The sequence below is a fragment of the Salvia splendens genome, chromosome 1, assembly GCF_004379255.2.
Source record: "Salvia splendens isolate huo1 chromosome 1, SspV2, whole genome shotgun sequence".
NCBI lineage: Eukaryota > Viridiplantae > Streptophyta > Magnoliopsida > Lamiales > Lamiaceae > Salvia > Salvia splendens.
This window is the reverse complement of record NC_056032.1, coordinates 1364401-1382608: the sequence shown is the minus strand read 5'-3', so window position 1 is coordinate 1382608 and position 18208 is coordinate 1364401. Positions and strand designations below refer to the sequence as shown.

Genomic DNA, 18208 nt, shown 5'->3' with positions numbered 1-18208 from the left:
GACCGAACAAGGAGATAGTGGACCCATGCAGGATCTCCACGACCTCCATTACACCCACGATCTATTTAGTGGTATTAAGCAGTTATCAACCCCCCTACCAGGGCTGCAAACCACGATCTTAGTTCGAATGTATAAATAGAACTTAGATCAGATAGATCAAGGTTAAGTTCTCTAGATCCTGAATCTCATATAGCAAATCAGTATTGTAATCTGTAAGCGAGATCAAGCAATACAAATTTGCCCTCTATTCTTCCCGTGGACGTAGATTTACCTCAGTAAATCGAACCACGTAATTTTCAGTGTTGTGATCTTCATTTATTACTTGCATTTATTCCCATCAAAAATTCGCTAAATCATCAGTTTCAAAGCTTAATTTTCCTAGAACCATAATTTCGTTTAAAATAACGCGGTTGTCAACATCGATAGTAGAGAAAACGTTGATTATCTTAAAACAGAGACTGCTATTTAGTACTCCCTCCGTCCCAAGTTACTTGAGTCGTATTAATTATCACAAGTTACTTGAGTCATTTCTCTTTTTGGCTAAAAACAAACATCTAATTTCACCTACTTTACTCTTTCTTTTACTTTACTTTCTCTTCTTTTTTTTACTTTATTCTCTCATCTACTTTACTCAACTCACTAAACACAACTTTCTTAAATCCCGTGTTGAAAAGAAACGCCTCAAGTAACGTGGAACGGAGGAGTATTATAACTGAGTTTCCAAGGAAATTCAAAGGAAATTCTTGACAGGAAGAATTCGTGTAGTCAATGTTTAAGAAACTACATATTTAATGCATACAAAGTTTAATAAAGTGGGCTTGTAATGTGTAACCACTTGTTTTTTGGACAAGTGGGACTGTATTGACTTAATCAGGAGTTTCCATTGAATTTTGACGACTACAAAAAAAAGGAAACAATAAAACCCAAAAAATTATAATCTTGAACTTTCACAACTTATCCCAAGCAAAGACTAATGTACACTATATATTAGTAGGAAATTAATTCTGACTGATTTCCCGCAATAAAGACAGTACAGTTATGTGTCGATATATCTAATTTTACTCCTATTTAAAGCTTCACATAATAGTTTTTGTACTATTTAAAAAAATATTTGGGGCCCTCTATTTTAGAACGACGATTTTGTGGTTTTGGGTTGTTAATGTAAAGTGAAGGTGTTATGGATGAATGAAAGAGGTATTGTTGGTTGATTAGTAAGAAAGTACTCTCTCTGTTCCATGTTGAGTCATTTTATTATTTTTAGAAGTTTTAAGTTAATTGAGTTATTTCAATTTTTGGTAAAAAGTAATCAGTTGTAATGCTTTATTATTTCTTCATCTCTTTTACTTTATTCATCATCCAGTTAACACACTATTCTTAAACACCGTGTCGAAAAGAAACGTCTCTATTAACAAGAAACAAAGAGAGTATATATTTGGCGAAGAAGAGGAAATTTCGTTTCTCCTAAAGAATTTGTACCTGGCTAATTAATTTAATTACAGTGAAGTAGTAATGAAGAGATAATTAAATATTACTAGTAAATATCTATATCAGATGTATTGAATATGAATTAAATATCAGTGGCACTCGTAACGCTCTTCTTTAATAATAATAGGTGCTTCACTGTAACGAGAGAGAGAAATTAATTGTTAAATACTGACTATTATTATTAAACCCAAAGATTCCTGTAAATTGTGGTCTAAATTTATCAATCATTTTAAATGCAATTATTTATGTTGGGGACAGAGGTTAATATAGACTTTTCCTACGAAGCAAATTAAATACTACTGTAATTGGTAGATCAGATATAATTGCAAAGACATGTCAGTACCATTTTGTCATAAAAAATTCCAATAAACAAAGAAAAATAAATAAATTTCATGAAACACATAAATTCTTCAATTTCATCAAAATTTGCTTGATATATGATTTTATTTCGAGCAATGAACCCACTTTGATGGCAGAAAACATTGACCGAACGCACCTCCATACATGTTTAGAGAGAATAGAATAAAATTTTCATTGTTTGGAAATCTCAATTTCTCATTAAAAGAATTAAGAATCTTTTTGTGCTACACATGATTTTCTGAACTCATCATACTAAATAAATAAATCTTGAATTTTGTAATGTGAAAAATCTCCTTTCCCACTGAACAAACAACAACTATTCTCTCTCCCATTATCCCTCTCTTCCAAAGTTCCAATAAATAAGCATTTGCTCTCCCAGTCTTTGCACCTCTCTCTCTCTCTCTATCTCTCTCTCTCTCTCTCTCACACACACACACACATACACTCTCTCTGTGTGTGATGGCTCAAACAACACCAAACCACACACAGACTGTTTCTGGTTGGGCAGCTCATGACAAATCTGGCAAGATCACTCCATACACCTTCACTCGCAGGTAATAAATCTACACTTATTTCTTTGTAATTTTTTCCTATTTCTATGTACATATATACTTGAAAGCTATTTTGACGACTAAATATTCAACTAATATGAAAAAAAAACTATGTTACCAATTATTTCAATTCCAGCCGAGATATAGATATGACACTTAAGCATGGTCTATTTATTTTGTGCTTGCAAATATTGCAATAATTTTGGGAAGATTATTGTCTCAAAACTAATGAAATATTTTGTGACATTGATGTAGAGAAAATGGGGCAGACGATGTAACCATCAAAATCCTCTACTGTGGTATATGTCACACTGATCTTCACCATGCCAAGAATGATTGGGGCATAACGATGTACCCTTGTGTTCCCGGGTAAGAATATATACTTGTCGTATTTCATTTCAAGTTGTCCCAAGTTACTTAGACTATTTTTTTATTTGTATCAATCACTACCATTTCAATTGTAATTAGACTAAAATATGTATTATTTGGTTGAATCATATGATAATTAGGCACGAAATTGTTGGCATAATCACCAAGGTAGGAAGCAATGTGACGAATTTCAAAGAGGGGGATCGGGCGGGAGTGGGATGCCTAGCCGCGACGTGCTTGAAATGCGAGTTTTGCCAAGAAGGCCAGGAGAATTACTGTGATGAGGTCCAGTTTGTATACAATGGCATTTTCTGGGATGGTAGCATCACTTATGGCGGTTACTCTGAGTTTCTCGTCATGGATCATAGGTAACGTGCTACTACTACTACTACTACTTGGATCGCGTTTACTATTCATGATTGATAATATTTTGTTATACACCAAAGCTCTTTTAACATGATCATGAATCAAACAAGTTGTTTTTAAATTTAGAAATTATCTAATCAAGGGCCTTTGAATAATAGTACTCATCTCAAGTTTCTAGCTCCATATATCTTGATCATTAGTAGTACTAGTATTTTTCACTCTTTAAATTAGGATCACCAACATTTATAGCTTTGTCACGTATCATATGGCAATCTAGGTGAGTCAGGTGACACATTCACAACATGTACATGTGCTAATTAATAATATCTACTATGATATTACTAATTGTAATTGATAATATGTTGTTGGATCAACCTACCCCATTTAATAGCACCGGAATTATATAAATGCATTAACTATTTTTTCGTTGCTGCATTACTTCTCTTGACTAATGCTAAGCTATATACAGCCACTAACCAAAATTAAAAATAGGTGGTCCAAAGAGTACTATGATTAATGAGAAATCATTACATAAATCAAATGTAGTAGTACAAATATTAGGCAGGTGATGGATTGTGTGAAAACTCTGCAGGACCACTAACCAAAATTAAAAATAGGTGGTCCAAAGAGTACTATGATTAATGAGAAATCATTACATAAATCAAATGTAGTAGTACTAATATTAGGCAGGTGATGGATTGTGTGAAAACTCTTCAGGTACGTTGTTCGTGTGCCGGAAAACTTGGCAATGGATGCAGCGGCTCCCCTCCTATGCGCGGGAATCACGGTGTTTTCTCCTATGAAAGACAACAAGTTGTTGGAGACGAAGGGGAAACGTGTAGGCATAGTCGGGCTAGGAGGCCTCGGCCACATTGCCGTGAAATTCGCTAAGGCCTTCAATCACCATGTGACTATTATTAGCACCTCTCCCTCTAAAGAGAAGGAAGCTAAGGAAAGGCTTGGGGCAGATGATTTCATCTTGAGCACTAATGCTGACCAAATGAAGGTTTGTTAGTTCATTCATTTGTAAGTTGTTTTTTTGTGAATGAATGCTATTAACACATGGTAGTTGGATTTTTTTTTGGACAGTTAAAGAAAAGGAGTCTAGATTTTATTTTGGACACTGTCTCAGCCCATCACTCTCTTGGACCAACTCTTGAGTTGTTGAAAGTGAATGGCACTTTAGTGATTGTGGGGGCTCCAGATAAGCCTATTGACCTACCATCTTTTCCATTGATTTTTGGTAATAATTAAATGTTCTTCAATTCTTCTCTTTTTTTCCTACTTATTTCAAGTTCAAATATTTAGTTGAAGTGAAGCTTATTAGTTGAATTTAAATGTGTGTTTTGGTATGGGAAAACAATAGGGAAGAGAGTGGTGAAGGGGAGCATGATAGGGAGCATCAAGGAGACACAAGATATGATGGACTTGTGTGGGAAACACAACATAACATGCGACGTTGAGGTTGTTGGAAGCGATCGTATCAACGAAGCTTTTGATCGTTTGGCCAAGAACGACGTTAAGTATCGTTTCGTGATCGATATTGCCGATGGATTTTCCCCATCAAAGCTCTAGAATTCTTCAAAGCATATGATGTTTTGTTTGAATTTTATCATTAGTCACTTTCTTCAATAGTTGGAGCATCTCGACAGACTCGAACTCGAGACCTTTGTACTCGGGCATTAACCACTCAATCGCTATACTTGTTGTTCTTATGTTGTGTTGGGAAAAGACTACCCTCATTTAAATAGTTATGGTGGCTTCAATTTTCTATCTTCATGGTGGATTGACTTTTATTGCCCCAGACGTACATCTAAAGCTACTCGAATCATTTAGTTATTTAGTTTTATAAAACAAAAATTGAGAGAAAGTGTTCCCCCTCTATATCGTTTTGATTTATCAATTCTAATAATAAATGGAGTATAATTCTGATTACAAACTGATATTTCCAACACATATCCCTAAAATGATACATGTAATTGAGCATAACTAATCATCGATTAAATATTTTCTTATAATATTCAATTTCTATTCTGTTAGGTTACTGTGCCTGGTGCAATCAATTGTGATGGTATGACACGTAAGGCCAAAAACTTCAATTTCCCCCTAAATTTGACTTCATTTTTTGAAATAAAAAGTGAAGTATGATTCCTTAATTCTTTTATTATTGAACTAATAGATTTAATAGCTAGACACGATGAACACATAATACATGTTAAGATTTTTACGTTCATTACACGTAAAATTTTTACCCATTCTTTAAAAAAAAGACAGAAATTAAAGATTGAGCTGTAATTGGCTCGAGATTTCATTAAAACTATCTACTATCCGCTCATTGTAATCAAGTACTTCATCCATTCCGCAGTAATTGAGTCATTTTATTTTCTACGCTCGTTTCGGAAAAATGATAGTTAAAATAGAGAGAGAGAGAGTAAAGTGACAGAATATGGTAGGATAAGGTAGATAAGAGTCTTATCTACATTATCATATCTCTTACTTTTACTTTTTCTGCACTTTAACTATTTATTATCATTTTTCTAAAACAAGTTCAGAAAATGAAATGACTCAACTATCACGGGACGGAGGACGAAATTCGATTACAAGGATTCAACAAATACACCAAACAAGTTCTAAAATAGGTAAAAATATGTATTGAAAATAAGCAAAATTAAAGAATAAAAAAAGGAATATCTCCTATACAAAAAACCACTTTATCCTCTATTGCAAGACCATTTTTGTATTTTTGTACACGTATCGTAAAACGATCAACTCGATAGCAACATAACTAACTTGCTTTTCATTCGCTACATACATGATTTCCCCTCTAACTCGCAAATTAATCGAAAAAAACGAGGGTATAATATAAGTAAGATAATGCTAGAATTTAGCAAAAGTGGCTTTTAATTAAATGGCCTAAACCCTTTTCCCAATTTTAATTAATCGCCTCTTTTTCATGTGGCATTTTTTCTAGACGATTTACACGTAGTCTTTAGCGTGCAAGCAACGTTACTATGTGAATTTGATGAAGGGGTGAACAGAAATCCACAGCTATATATATATCATGCATGAGTCGGTGCACTACATATTAATATTTAATTCATTCATTCTCTCTTGTTAGATTTTTTTTGGTTTTGTATCACATTAATTACATCTCAAATCTGAAATTTATATATATCGTGTCGTGGTTTTGTGAAATACTACATTTTAGTTATACATTCATCTATTTGTTGTGATCAGTTTCAATGTTGTCTCTCAGAAAAATCTTGATGAAAAAGCTCAAATCCTCCTTCGAAAAGGAAGGTGTGTTACCAATCTAGCTATTCCATTTTTGTTATTAGTATATATTTTGTTGGCACTACAAAAAATTTTGCAGTTACCGATGGCATTTCCGTCGATATAATGTCATCAGTATTTCGCTCGATAAACCGCGCTTTTTTTTTTGTAGTGTTAGTAAATATGCATGCTATTGATATGTACTTATAATATGTGTTTCCTTTCCTTTTTCCTTTTTTTCGGTCTCTAATTTCTCAAATTTACATGATTTATGCGAGTGGCTGATTTAGGTTTTTGTTGGAGTTAGGGTTCTTGTTCATGTTGTGATCACCAAGAAGGTTAATTAATTGCTAATTCTATTGCACAAATATATTATCTAACTATGATGTTAAAATTTTCTAAATTTGGTATTTTTTTCAGGTGGAAATGGGAAAGACATTACAAGTAGCTTAAGGGTTAAGACAGCAATCAACGAAGAATACAAAGACGCGTTTAGGACAAAGTCTTACACAGAATTTTCCGACAAGATTCAAAAGCAACTCGAATCAAGAACAGTTCTTGAAGCCGGCGCCACCTCTCTCTTGTCCTCTTCGTCGTCGTCGCCACCGGAGCACCTCCATTTATCGGAGTATTTGGTGGAGCCCCGCCGCGAAACCCTAGTTTCGATCTCCAAACACCACCATCTCCTCACCGATTACTTCGACACCAGCCTGGAAGCAGGCAGAATCTGCGAATCCATCCTCGAGAAAATCTACCAAGTCCGCGTCGATTATCACTCCATACGGAGCTCGATTGAGCCAGAACCAGACAACAATACCCACGCCCGACTCTTGAAAACCCTAGCCTCGTTCGCCCTCCACGGAGACCCCTTCGCCTCCATGACACCGCAGAAATTCAACAACCTCCACGAAAACCACCAACACTTTCTCCACCGGCTCACGTCAAAACGCGCAAAAACGAAGAAACGCAAGAAGCTCACTAAGTTCATCAAGAGGGCACTGGCGATCACAGGGTGCGGAGCACTGGCCCTCGCTCTTTTGCTCCTCGTAGTGCACGGGGCAGCAGGCGTGGTGGCAGCGCCCGTGCTGGTGGCGTCGAGTTTGGTGCTCTTCGACAGGCGGGGGAGGGAAGAGGCGAAGGGGAAACAGCAGGGTGGGGTGGAGGCGCAGCTCGATGCTGCAGCGAGAGGTGTGTATATCCTGATCAACGATTTTGACATGATGAGCCGGCTGGTGCAGAGGTTGCGCGATGAAATGGAGCATAGGAAGTTCGCGGCCGGGGTTTGTGTGAGGAAGGGGAGGAAGGAGGCGTTGAAGGAGGTGGTTCGGGATGAGTTAGGGTTTCTCGAACAGTTGGAGGAGCTCGAGAAACAGATATATTTGTGTTTTCTTGACCTAAATCGATCGAGAAAGCTACTTATACAAGAACTGGATAAGTGATCGGATGGCAAATAACAAAGTATACATCAATCATGAGTAGCTATGTTTTATTGAATTCATTCTTTCTGTACTACAGATATACACGTGGTGATCTTCAAATTAATTGTAGTTGTATCTTTTATGCATATAATATTTGAAGTGTATAGTTCTTTGTTTACTTGAGCTTGAACTTGGATGTTGTTGCAGTGATCTTGGTTTCAAGAACAATAAAATATTACTACAAAAACAGAATAATTGACAGAAGTGAAAAATAGATCAAGTTGGATCACTATTTTTATATCAAGTAATCAGATAAGTTAACAAGTTTCATCCACATTTCAAAAACTTTAGAATGCAGTTTGTTGCAACAAGCACTCAAAACTCACCGCAACACAAGAAAGCATTGACGGGGATAAACCAAGTCACTGCTCCGTTCTCATCTTTCGATAGCTTTCAAAGTCCAGCAGAGAAGCCTTTGCTTTGAGCCAATCTGCAGGTCTTGGCATCATAATCGCAATGTATCCCTCTCTCTCTGGCTACAATCACATACGATAGTGTTACTTTTTGATGATGGTCAGGAAAGCATGGATGGACTAAAAAATAAGCACAACTTTGCATATTTCATTCCATTTCCTATTTTGGGAATAAAAGAATGTGGTTTATATAGCCTGACCTAGCACTTATTAAGAATGCCTGCGTTACGTTGTTAAAAGCTTTCAGAAGATACTTTAACAGGGGTGATCACAAACACGAGCAGAGAATGGATAGCCATTAAATATGACACCTACCATTGTGTTAAGCAATTCTGGTTGCTTGATTAGCCTTTCGTTTACTTCCAATAGAGACCCTTTTGCACAACATCTGAAAGAGTGAATAATATGTGAGTCAATGATCAATCAAGACCAGAATAATTTAAAGGTAGGAATACAACAATTTCGACCTCACTATGTAAGAACTCTCAGCAGTGAAGACTTTACATAATGCCGTGTTGGATTCAAAATGCTGCGCATTCTGAAAAAAACAGAAACATAAACTCCAATCTGTCAAGCATATATAATGAGACTCAACCTTCAATCGTGATATTGCTCTTCTTGCGTATAAGTACCATGTCATTTATTTCTGCAACCCGTCCAAAGAGGCAAACAAAATATATCTACACTAAAAGGGAATGACTTAAGTTCTAGGAACGAAGCCACCTTGTCAATGATAAAAAAAATCGATAACTACAGATCCTTACGTGAAAGAGACATTTAAAGCTTACCGATATGTGTAATTTGAGGCCTTCTAAAGTTCTCTAGATTTTGTATATGTTCTTTACTGAATATCTATGTTTTTAATATGTTTATTATGGCTAAAACTGAACTTCTCTGACAACAAAACAACAAACTTTCCACACTTCTTATTCTTAGTAGTTATGCAGCCGAAGAAAGACTTCCATCATTGAATATGACAAGCAATATATTTGTGAAGGTTAATCAAATTTACATAACCACATCTGACAGCTATAGTTCGCCATAGTCAGCCAATCTCAAATAACAATACGCGCACAGAACTTCATCGGAAGAACCAAGTGCCTTACGAAGAATTGACAATTGATCAAGAGGAGCTACAGAAAACTCATATATTTAGCACAGTTGAAGCAAAATCAAGCACACGATAAGCACGAAACAGAACATTTCCTATAACTAGTTCGAAAACACTTAACCAACGGAATCAGTACAGTTGCATTTACAAAGTCACAATCCTCATTCCACTACATGAGAAAGTGAAATGACTTTAAGCATGAACCAAAATAATTGCACAACTAACACAGAAAAAAGTGAAGATTTCACCTTTTTTCGCTTTCCGGTTACTTTAATTCCGCTCCGGTCGGATTTCCCTACATTAAAATCGACAGACACGATTCCCCCTTTCTCCTTCAATGCCACATGATGCGGAGCCAAACCAATTACACACAGCCTATCAAATTCAATCAGAATAAATCGAAATTACATATATAAATATCACACATTCCACAATGATATCAATAAGAACATGGCTTATAGGAAGAACATACCCATTGGCATGACGATGAACATACTGATCATGCCCAGGCTTCATAAAATCTGACAATTAAAATAGGTCAAAGAAAGAAAACAATTAAACAAAACATCACAAGATATCGCAATTGAAGGCCTCAACAACTTATTTTCCCCCTTTCTACAGAGAGGAAATAACAGAGCAGCATCGACTATACCTGGAGCGAAAAAGGTTGTGAAATTGGCTTCAATAGAGGAAGGGGGAACTTGCGGCAACTCGTCCACATTAGGCAACAAGAGGCGGCGCAATTCTTCTTCTTCATCATCTTCTTCTTTTATCAGTTGCTTTTGCTCAATCTCAGAATCTTCGCTTGTAGAGTTGCGGATCGCGCTACAAATTCTGAGATCATGATCGGGGTTGCGTTGCTCATCTTCTGCAGCTGCTGCTGTCATTGATGTTTGAATTCGCACTTTTGCAGTGAAACTTCTTCGGTTTGTAATTCAGAATCGAACCTACTGTTGAAGGAATGATTTCAGCCTTCAGGGTGAAGAACATTAGATTGGGCTTGGACTTCTGTGCGTAAAGCCCAATCAAATTTGGCCCAATAGAGTGATGTACGGGTCGGGTACTTAAATAGAGAGTGGGCCGAATTTATGGGCCATAATATCACAATTACAAACATTGCTAAAACACAAACAATCATAACTTTAATATATATATATATATATATATATATATATATATATCAAATTATAATTACAAACGGTCGACGTGTACAAATCCGATACATTCCGAAGCTGCATTTTTCATCCAACTTCTTATTTCACTTTCTATATCATCAAATGTGTAATTGAAATTATAAAATTGAAAAAAGAAGATGATTTTGTAAAATTACAGTGTGAAAAAAAATCCTCTTATTGTGATCCAAGAATTGCAAGTATATTCCGGCGGGCTGCTTTCAGTATAAAATAGAAAAGCACGCCGCTGCCTATGAGCACTGAAAGCCCGAAACCAGCCAGAATAGGAGGGCCCATTGGGCCTCAAAACTGGGTCGGGCTTGAATATGTCTGGCCGAAAGCCCAGTTAGATGGGACTATGTTGAGGAATTGCTTTGTTATGCCATCAGTTGTTGTGACCATGAATGATAGAGATTGGCCATTTAGATATGCTGCCGATTGCCAATTTGCACCCCAATTTCTTGACATGCTCATCCAATTTGTCTTGGACCCCTTCACTTGAACCGATTGGATCGAACCTGCGTTGCCCACGTTGGTGATCGTCACTAGCTCGAAGTAGTCCCTCCCGTTGATCGTGAACCGCACTCCCCCGTGCTTCTTGCAAGGCACCCTGCAGCAGCATCCATATACGTCACGTGTATATACAAATAATTTTATTTGTTTGTTTATATGGCTTAAATGTTGAGTATAGTCATTAAAGTAAATAGTCTCAAATGCCGAGGTATAATATAAACATGTTGAAATAAAAAAAATATAAAAGTCTTTTCAGCGATATTATATCAATGTCCAGAGACAAGTGATATTTATAACAACATATGCTAAATGTATATGATGGTTGTAACATGTAACTATTAAGTACCTTTGGTAGATGACGGGGATGATTCCGCCTCTATAGATGCCGATCTTCTCCCAAGCGGGCTGAGCCATGTCGAAATGCTGGCGGGGAGGGTTGCACCACCCCCCGTTGTTGCTGGGGAGGGCGTCGTTCGGAGGGCAGAAGTTGGTGGCGGTGACGGTCACCGAGTAGCCCTTCTTGCAAAATTGAGGGTTGGTTAGGTAGTCACAAATAATCTTGAAACACTGCCCACATGATCCCCCATTATTGAACAATGCTGTGCTCAATGCTGCAGTTCTAGTACCATATCCAGTTGTGTACAAATTCCCATATCCACAAGCACCACCTACACCAACCAAAATATTACAATTATAATTTCAACAAAAAATCAAGAAATCAATTTCACATATAACAATTGTTCTAAATTTATACCCATTGTTCCAGAAGCATCACTGCCTCCATAGAAGGTTGCAAAAGCCTTATACCATCTAGAAGCTGTGAGGGCATTGGCATTCAAGAACAAGCTACAAAATCCAACTGCAAACACAAGCATCAAAACTCCACTTTTCACCATGTTTTCTAGTTGGAGTAAAGAGACAAATGAGAAGAAGAAGAATAATAGATTAAAATTGTTTTGTGAGATTTAATGATGAGAATCACAAGATTTAGGGGGAATTATATAGGTAGGCACCACATGTAACATAGGTGCAAGTAGCCATTAAAACTCAATATTTTATGAATTTTGGATTATCTTTGAATCTCAATCAATAATTTCCCACGTTCTCCTCCCACATGGATCAGCCATCAGTGCATCCAATTTCCCACCCCAAAATTATTCATTTCTCACATCACATTCTTTTAAGGAAAATATATATCTTTATTTTTGTTTCCGTGACTTGTATATTATTTTTGGCAGAGTAAGACGCGTGCACAGGTCTGACAATTTTCCACACGACATGAAAACCTAACACGAACACGCACGAAATTAATGGGTATGGTCAAGTCTTGATGATCAGTCATTTTGGGTATTTGGGTAACCCATTAAAAATACAATATTATTTTATTTATTTTTATTCATTTAAAAAAAATTATACTTTAGCTTTATTAAGGTCATGCAAATCATGTTTAAATAACATATTTTAATGATGTAAATTAGGTCTGTCTCGTTATCGTGTTGTTATCATGTCGTGTCTACCCAAATTATATCATTAACAGTTTTGTACCATGTATAGGTCTTGTTCGGGTTTGAAAACACTAAGTCAAGTTTGTATCAGGTTGATAGCTTTCTTAACATATTGAGTTCGGATTAGACTTTATTGGATTGAAGCATTATCATGTTGATCATATAATTACCTAGCCCGTATGATTTATGCCTTTTATGTGTACGTATGTAACATGTCATGTGCATTGTTTTGATCATATAATTATTCTCATGTGTTACGCACACATGTCATTGGCATTAACATTGCTTCTTGTTGTTAATTTCTCTGCCTAATGGAATTAATACATTAACTACTTAGGTTCAGTTCTGTTGTTACCATTAATGCATGTCTCTAATATTATTAAGCTGGAATCATTTCATTCACCTTAAGAATTAAAAAGTAAACATACAACTATAGAAATATGATTGATTGATGATCAGTCATGTTAATTATCTATCAAGACTAAGTTTTTGTTCCAACTTTATGGTTTGACTTGAAACCTAATAAATTAATAATAGTTGGAGAAGCAAGCTAATCTCATCTATAAATTTAACTTGATGCATAAGTTTTTCGCACCTATAGGTCAATTTTTTTCTTAAGATGTTTGATAAGAAACACATTATAATTACTCGAATAATTTTTCTTAAGATCGACTAAAGAAATTGATAAGTTCACAATGATCGTATACAATTATCATTGTCAATTTTTACTATTTTATTTTGGGGATGGTTTTTAATTTAGTAAAATATGCACGAAATTTATCCATTTTTTATATCAACAAAACTTCTGAAATATTGCAACAAATCGAAAATTAATTAATGACATTATTGCAACATTATAAAGATATTAACATTGCAAAAATAGAGATTAATTTTGAGTTGGGATAGGGAACTAGAGAATCCAAACTAGCAAAAAATAAGATAAATTGAATCATCAATTTATCAAATATCATTGTGAAGTGATACGTCTAGAAACTAATAATACCTACTTTACATGTTTTTATTTTATTTTAATTATTTCAATTGTGACCACTTAAGTCATAATTCAATTATGCCGGATGAAGCGCCTGGTTTCAAGATGTTCACATATATATTGAATTGAATTGAAATCTGATGCACCTATAAATTTTTTATTATTGGCAATTATGGTTTACTAAAGGAGGTGATATTTCTATATAATTACGCGTAAAATAGAGAGAAATTGTACAAAATAACATGTACAATTCGTACGCCATTAATGATGATCATTGCCATGTGCTAAAACCAGTTTTTAAGCAAAGTCGAATATATTAAATATATATATCTGATGACTTTAGCAAAGAAACGAAAATAAGGAGGAATTCTATATAATTGGGCCATAATTATAAATCAACCGACCCAATAAGTTATAAATCATGCACTAACCAATCATTGGAATATCATGATTCTTGAATTAGTTAGGTTAATGTAGTTACCAATTGACGCTGTCAAAGTCGTACAAGTATACTTAGATGTAATCAAACAATGTATTTAAAGTTTAGATTAATATAAAGTGTTGCATATATAACGGTTGGAAGAATAATTTGTTACAGAAGTTCAAGAGAAGTATGTAGTAGTATAAAATTACAGCTAACACATGGAATTAGAATGATGGCATTGTTGGTTTGCAGACTAATTCACTTCTTCCAACTTGTATTTGAAAAGATAGTTTAATGGTGTTTTTTTAAAAACTCATCAAGACTTATAGTAACAAAGACTCATGCTATTGCTAGTGGCAAAGAAAATGCATCAAAACAAGACAACAAAGTCTCTATTCATTAAAATATTTAACAGTTTGGATTCTTGATGAACTTATTCAAGGTCTAACAACAGTAAATTCCCAAACTAGATAACTTCACTTTTTATATTAGTAATAGTCTCTCCGTCCACTAATTACTGTCCACTTTTGTTCCGGCACGGATTTTAGGAAATGTAAAATACAGTAGGTTGAAAAGTTAGTGGAATATGAGTCATATTTTTACATATTAATTTTATAATAAAATGCGAATGGAACGTGGACCCCCTGCTTTGTCATTTATAGTAAAAAGTGCAAGTGGATAATTAATTGTGGACAGAAAAAAATGACAATTAATGATGGAGTGAAGGGATACTATTTAACAATCTAGTGCCCATTTAAGTGTTGAATTAGTGATGAGTGATGGTACTGTACTTGAACAAAAACACACAAAAATTAGCAGCAGGAACTAATACTCTTATCATTCCACATAAACATAACAATAACAATATTGGAGTTGAGGATAGGAAACACTAGCAACTAGCAAATTATCACAAAACATACTAATAAAAAGAATGTGGTCCTGACCAATCACGTTGCATTAAACAAATATGGATGTCCAAATGAAAAATATGCGTGACAAAGAGAACAAAAACGACTCAGCACGCTAGAGCGGCTCAAGCAAGTCTAAAATGATTACACCCTAAAATTACAACTAGAATTGGTGGAAAAATAATAAATATCAATAAAACTAAAAACAAACATAGAGATGGGGTGGATACATATCAGCTTATGGAACCATACTGTCCTCATACAATAATAAACCCCACTTTTCAACACCTACGCATCTCAAGCAGCTGCTTGGACCGGCACATTAGCTCTGAACCCACGACCCCTTCCCCGAATTCCCCTCCCACGGCCACGACCTGCACCACAACAAATTCACTCACCCATACCAAAAATAAGACAAAGCAGAGAGGAACGAGTAGTAACTCTTTTCTAAATGGAAGTTATAATATTTGATGTCAAAAACATCAACCGAGCAATAACTGTACCTCGTGGTGCTTCTTGATTGTAGCTTCCATCGTCATGCTGAGCATCCCCCTGAGGACCATTGTAGCCACCCCTTCCACGGCCACGGAAACCACGGCCTCTACCTCGTCCCCTACCTCTGGCGTACCCACGGTTCCTTTCATAGCCTCCATCATCATACTCAGCATAAGCAAAACCATTCCCTATAGAAACAACAGCTCGTTTAGTATAGGAATAATTGACAAACTTACAGAATGCTGGAGCTCAGACAACATTGAGGTCGACAAAATGTATACCAGACTGGAATCTAGGTCTTCCCCTCCCTCTGCCACCTCGGCCTCTTCCACGGGTAGGAGGCGATCCCTCTGGACCCAAAAAAAAAAGAAAGATATCAAAACAACAAAAAATGTAGTTGTAGTTAGTTCTAAAAAACACAGGAACTAGAATGTGACACCACCTCCATCATAGTCTACATCTGGAGACAACACCTTCACCTGATCTTCTGGTATTGGGTGTTGGTACCTAAACATGATGGCAAGTCAGTATAGATGCGTAAATGTCTGGATGAATATAATCACTCTGGAGAACAGTGTCTGGGACAGGACTAATATAACAAATACCAAATAATGACTTATTTTTATAAAAGCTATATCTCTATTTTGTTCCTCGCTACCTATCACATTTTTCCACTTCCACCTTTTAATTTACAAGAAAATATATTGAGAAAAAGATTTTTCTCGTTTGAGTTAACAAATAAAGAAAAATTTAAATTGATATTAAAAGTAATACTACTTGTCTCCAACTCAAACAAAACAAAACAAAACAAAATACTTTCAAGATCCAACCCAACAACCTAATGAGAAGTATATTGACTTGACACCTAGCGTAATTTTTATTGGACACTAAAATAAAACAGCAGCACTTGAATATAGACTCATCCTGAATAAAGTCTACACAAACATGTCATATGCATAATGTAAGACGAAAAACAAACAGCCTATCAAAGATACAGCACAGACTACATAAAAGAAACAAAACTCACACACAGCAGAAATCTTCAATAAACTCACCCGACGTTTTTTGTATCCAGCTCCTTTTTTGAGAGTGTTATTGTAACCATTGAAACTTTTCTAGTGGTTTCCAGACTGAGAAAGAGAGAACACAATTTTGTAAGGAACCCAGGTGTTCTTCAATATCTCAGACAAAAAAAAAGATGCAGTATAAATTTACAACTTCAAAAATGTTTTCTTTTTTCCATCTAGTTTGGCCCTTACATTTGAAGCCCTTCCTCCAGGGGTTCCCATGTGTCGGTTATGTCAATAGATTGAATAGCAGTAATCTGGTGAAGACCAACAATTCTCCTCTGAACAAAAGACAATTGCAATATCTTCAGAGAAGAGAACCATAAAAAAATCAACTTCTGAAATCAAACCAAAAATAGCCACTAGATAAAAAAACCTTGATCAGCTCCACGATCGTCACTGTTTTGTTAATGGCTCTGCCCATTGCCTTAAACACTATATCATCCGAACCTTTCTCCTACAAGGCATTGAATAATTAGACTCTCCGACAAGTATCCCAAATTATAAAACATAATAATCACTGCTTATACATATATAAACATGCACATGAAGAATGCAGTACAGTCGATCATAATCTCATAAAGTCAAATAGGAAAAAATACAAACAGAAAACTCTTGTTTAGATGTATCTCCCCATGGTACAGAACCTGGAAACAACTAGCAGGTAAAAGCGCACATCACATAAGCATTTTCCAGACGCCTAATACATAATCATGCAAGACAATCATCAGCTCATACTAATACAAATATTTCAACAATGGAGGGCACTCGAGCAAAGTCGGCGTCGTTTGAGAAGAAAATTAGTAGATATCTAGTAAATTATTCCTACCATGAGCCTCAGAGCAAGAGGAAATATGAGCACAATAGTTTCTAAATTCTAACATTAAATTTATTCAGAATTCTAAGAAAGATGCGTATTAAACTCAATCAACTGCAATTAATTAGCACACTCATAAAGTGCCCCTGAATAATATAAAATCCTAAACAACGAAATAAATGCAAGAACATAAAAAGAACATCTGCCAACGCAAAAGACAAAGCAATCTATTTAACGCGTGAAGCAATTACCAATGAAAATACCAAAATAGATGCAGAAATACCTGAAGCAGCGTCATGGCGTAAGTAATGTAACTCCGCATCCTGCCTTGGCTCGTAATCCGAATCTCATTCTCATCAATCGGAGTCTCGACCTTCGGCTTCTCCACTTTCTGGTACCGATCCATGCTCTGCGAAATCCAAAAACACAATTAACGCAGCGAATAGATTACATAAACAAGAAACCAAAACAGCATTACAAACACGTTTGATTAATTAATGAAAGGGGGAAATAACTAGGGTTTTGCTGGTAAAACAGAAGAGCTACGGATCTGAAATTCCTCAAACGAATTGGGAAATTTAGGCAATGAATTACGTTGGTGCAGTGCAATTGCAAGTAAAGATAAGATTATAGGCACCAGCCCTCTTCTCCGGCTTCGTATCTTCGTTAGGCCCTAACCTTAATTTCTGCGCCTTCCGCAGCTATTTATTGGTCCGGTTCCTGTTTCTGACCTAGTTTATCTTAACCGGTCCGACCGGCTCTTGTTTTCTTCCTAATTTTATGTTTTTTTTCCTTTTATATTTATATACTTCCTTTTTTCCATAATAGATGACACAATTTTCTTTTTAATTTGTTCCACAAAATATGTCAATTTTTTTTAGAAAAAAGTTCTCTCTGACATTAATATAAA

The 18208-nt window shown here is 35.6% G+C and overlaps 5 protein-coding genes across 6 annotated transcripts; 2 read left to right on the top strand and 3 right to left on the bottom strand.

Moving 5' to 3' along the window:
• The first annotated feature begins 2171 nt into the window (after nt 1–2171).
• Nucleotides 2172–4906, top strand: LOC121793385 (probable cinnamyl alcohol dehydrogenase 6). The gene is made up of 6 exons (XM_042191388.1): nt 2172–2399; nt 2652–2765; nt 2906–3133; nt 3849–4137; nt 4221–4374; nt 4498–4906. Exons 1-6 carry the CDS (start codon nt 2305–2307, stop codon nt 4704–4706), a joined length of 1089 nt encoding a protein of 362 aa, XP_042047322.1. The 5' UTR covers nt 2172–2304; the 3' UTR covers nt 4707–4906.
• Nucleotides 4907–6320: 1414 nt separating this feature from the next.
• On the top strand, nt 6321–7843 carry LOC121757411 (UPF0496 protein At1g20180-like). Its single transcript, XM_042152967.1, has 2 exons — nt 6321–6431; nt 6825–7843. The coding sequence occupies exons 1-2, from the start codon at nt 6374–6376 to the stop codon at nt 7841–7843; spliced, it is 1077 nt and encodes a 358-aa protein (XP_042008901.1). The 5' UTR covers nt 6321–6373.
• A 251-nt stretch (nt 7844–8094) lies between these two features.
• Nucleotides 8095–10346, bottom strand: LOC121793374 (protein Abitram-like). Its single transcript, XM_042191377.1, has 6 exons — nt 10059–10346; nt 9879–9927; nt 9655–9781; nt 8763–8833; nt 8611–8683; nt 8095–8358 (listed from the first exon to the last, which is right to left on the bottom strand). Exons 1-6 carry the CDS (start codon nt 10291–10293, stop codon nt 8245–8247), a joined length of 669 nt encoding a protein of 222 aa, XP_042047311.1. The 5' UTR covers nt 10294–10346; the 3' UTR covers nt 8095–8244.
• Nucleotides 10347–10693: 347 nt separating this feature from the next.
• On the bottom strand, nt 10694–12035 carry LOC121806999 (expansin-A11-like). Its single transcript, XM_042207187.1, has 3 exons — nt 11846–12035; nt 11438–11759; nt 10694–11188 (listed from the first exon to the last, which is right to left on the bottom strand). The coding sequence occupies exons 1-3, from the start codon at nt 11985–11987 to the stop codon at nt 10882–10884; spliced, it is 771 nt and encodes a 256-aa protein (XP_042063121.1). The 5' UTR covers nt 11988–12035; the 3' UTR covers nt 10694–10881.
• Nucleotides 12036–14945: 2910 nt separating this feature from the next.
• On the bottom strand, nt 14946–18027 carry LOC121807009 (ribonuclease P protein subunit p25-like protein). 2 transcript variants are annotated; one of them, XM_042207198.1, is made up of 9 exons: nt 17893–18027; nt 17582–17707; nt 16858–16938; nt 16674–16762; nt 16470–16544; nt 15857–15921; nt 15696–15764; nt 15423–15602; nt 14946–15293 (listed from the first exon to the last, which is right to left on the bottom strand). In XM_042207198.1, the coding sequence occupies exons 2-9, from the start codon at nt 17702–17704 to the stop codon at nt 15217–15219; spliced, it is 759 nt and encodes a 252-aa protein (XP_042063132.1). In that variant the 5' UTR covers nt 17705–17707; nt 17893–18027; the 3' UTR covers nt 14946–15216. The 2 variants fall into 2 exon arrangements, with proteins under 2 accessions (XP_042063132.1, XP_042063138.1); XM_042207204.1 differs by having other exon boundaries at nt 17814–17955.
• Nucleotides 18028–18208: the final 181 nt, after the last annotated feature.

Excerpts from the sequence above, each read along its gene's own strand:
- LOC121757411 (XM_042152967.1), top strand. The coding sequence starts at position 6,374 with ATGTTGTCTCTCAGAAAAATCTTGATGAAAAAGCTCAAATCCTCCTTC. Across the intron at positions 6,432-6,824 it reads ATCCTCCTTCGAAAAGGAAG|GTGGAAATGGGAAAGACATT; the intron begins GTGTGTTACCAA and ends TATTTTTTTCAG.
- LOC121793374 (XM_042191377.1), bottom strand. The coding sequence starts at position 10,293 with ATGACAGCAGCAGCTGCAGAAGATGAGCAACGCAACCCCGATCATGAT. Across the intron at positions 9,928-10,058 it reads CACAACCTTTTTCGCTCCAG|ATTTTATGAAGCCTGGGCAT; the intron begins GTATAGTCGATG and ends TTTAATTGTCAG. Across the intron at positions 9,782-9,878 it reads GTTCATCGTCATGCCAATGG|GCTGTGTGTAATTGGTTTGG; the intron begins GTATGTTCTTCC and ends TGAATTTGATAG.
- LOC121793385 (XM_042191388.1), top strand. The coding sequence starts at position 2,305 with ATGGCTCAAACAACACCAAACCACACACAGACTGTTTCTGGTTGGGCA. Across the intron at positions 2,400-2,651 it reads CCATACACCTTCACTCGCAG|AGAAAATGGGGCAGACGATG; the intron begins GTAATAAATCTA and ends ACATTGATGTAG. Across the intron at positions 3,134-3,848 it reads TTTCTCGTCATGGATCATAG|GTACGTTGTTCGTGTGCCGG; the intron begins GTAACGTGCTAC and ends AAAACTCTTCAG.
- LOC121807009 (XM_042207198.1), bottom strand. The coding sequence starts at position 17,704 with ATGGATCGGTACCAGAAAGTGGAGAAGCCGAAGGTCGAGACTCCGATT. Across the intron at positions 15,603-15,695 it reads AAGACCTAGATTCCAGTCTG|GGAATGGTTTTGCTTATGCT; the intron begins GTATACATTTTG and ends TTGTTTCTATAG. Across the intron at positions 15,294-15,422 it reads CAATCAAGAAGCACCACGAG|GTCGTGGCCGTGGGAGGGGA; the intron begins GTACAGTTATTG and ends GTTGTGGTGCAG.
- LOC121806999 (XM_042207187.1), bottom strand. The coding sequence starts at position 11,987 with ATGGTGAAAAGTGGAGTTTTGATGCTTGTGTTTGCAGTTGGATTTTGT. Across the intron at positions 11,760-11,845 it reads TGATGCTTCTGGAACAATGG|GTGGTGCTTGTGGATATGGG; the intron begins GTATAAATTTAG and ends TGGTTGGTGTAG. Across the intron at positions 11,189-11,437 it reads ATCCCCGTCATCTACCAAAG|GGTGCCTTGCAAGAAGCACG; the intron begins GTACTTAATAGT and ends ATGCTGCTGCAG.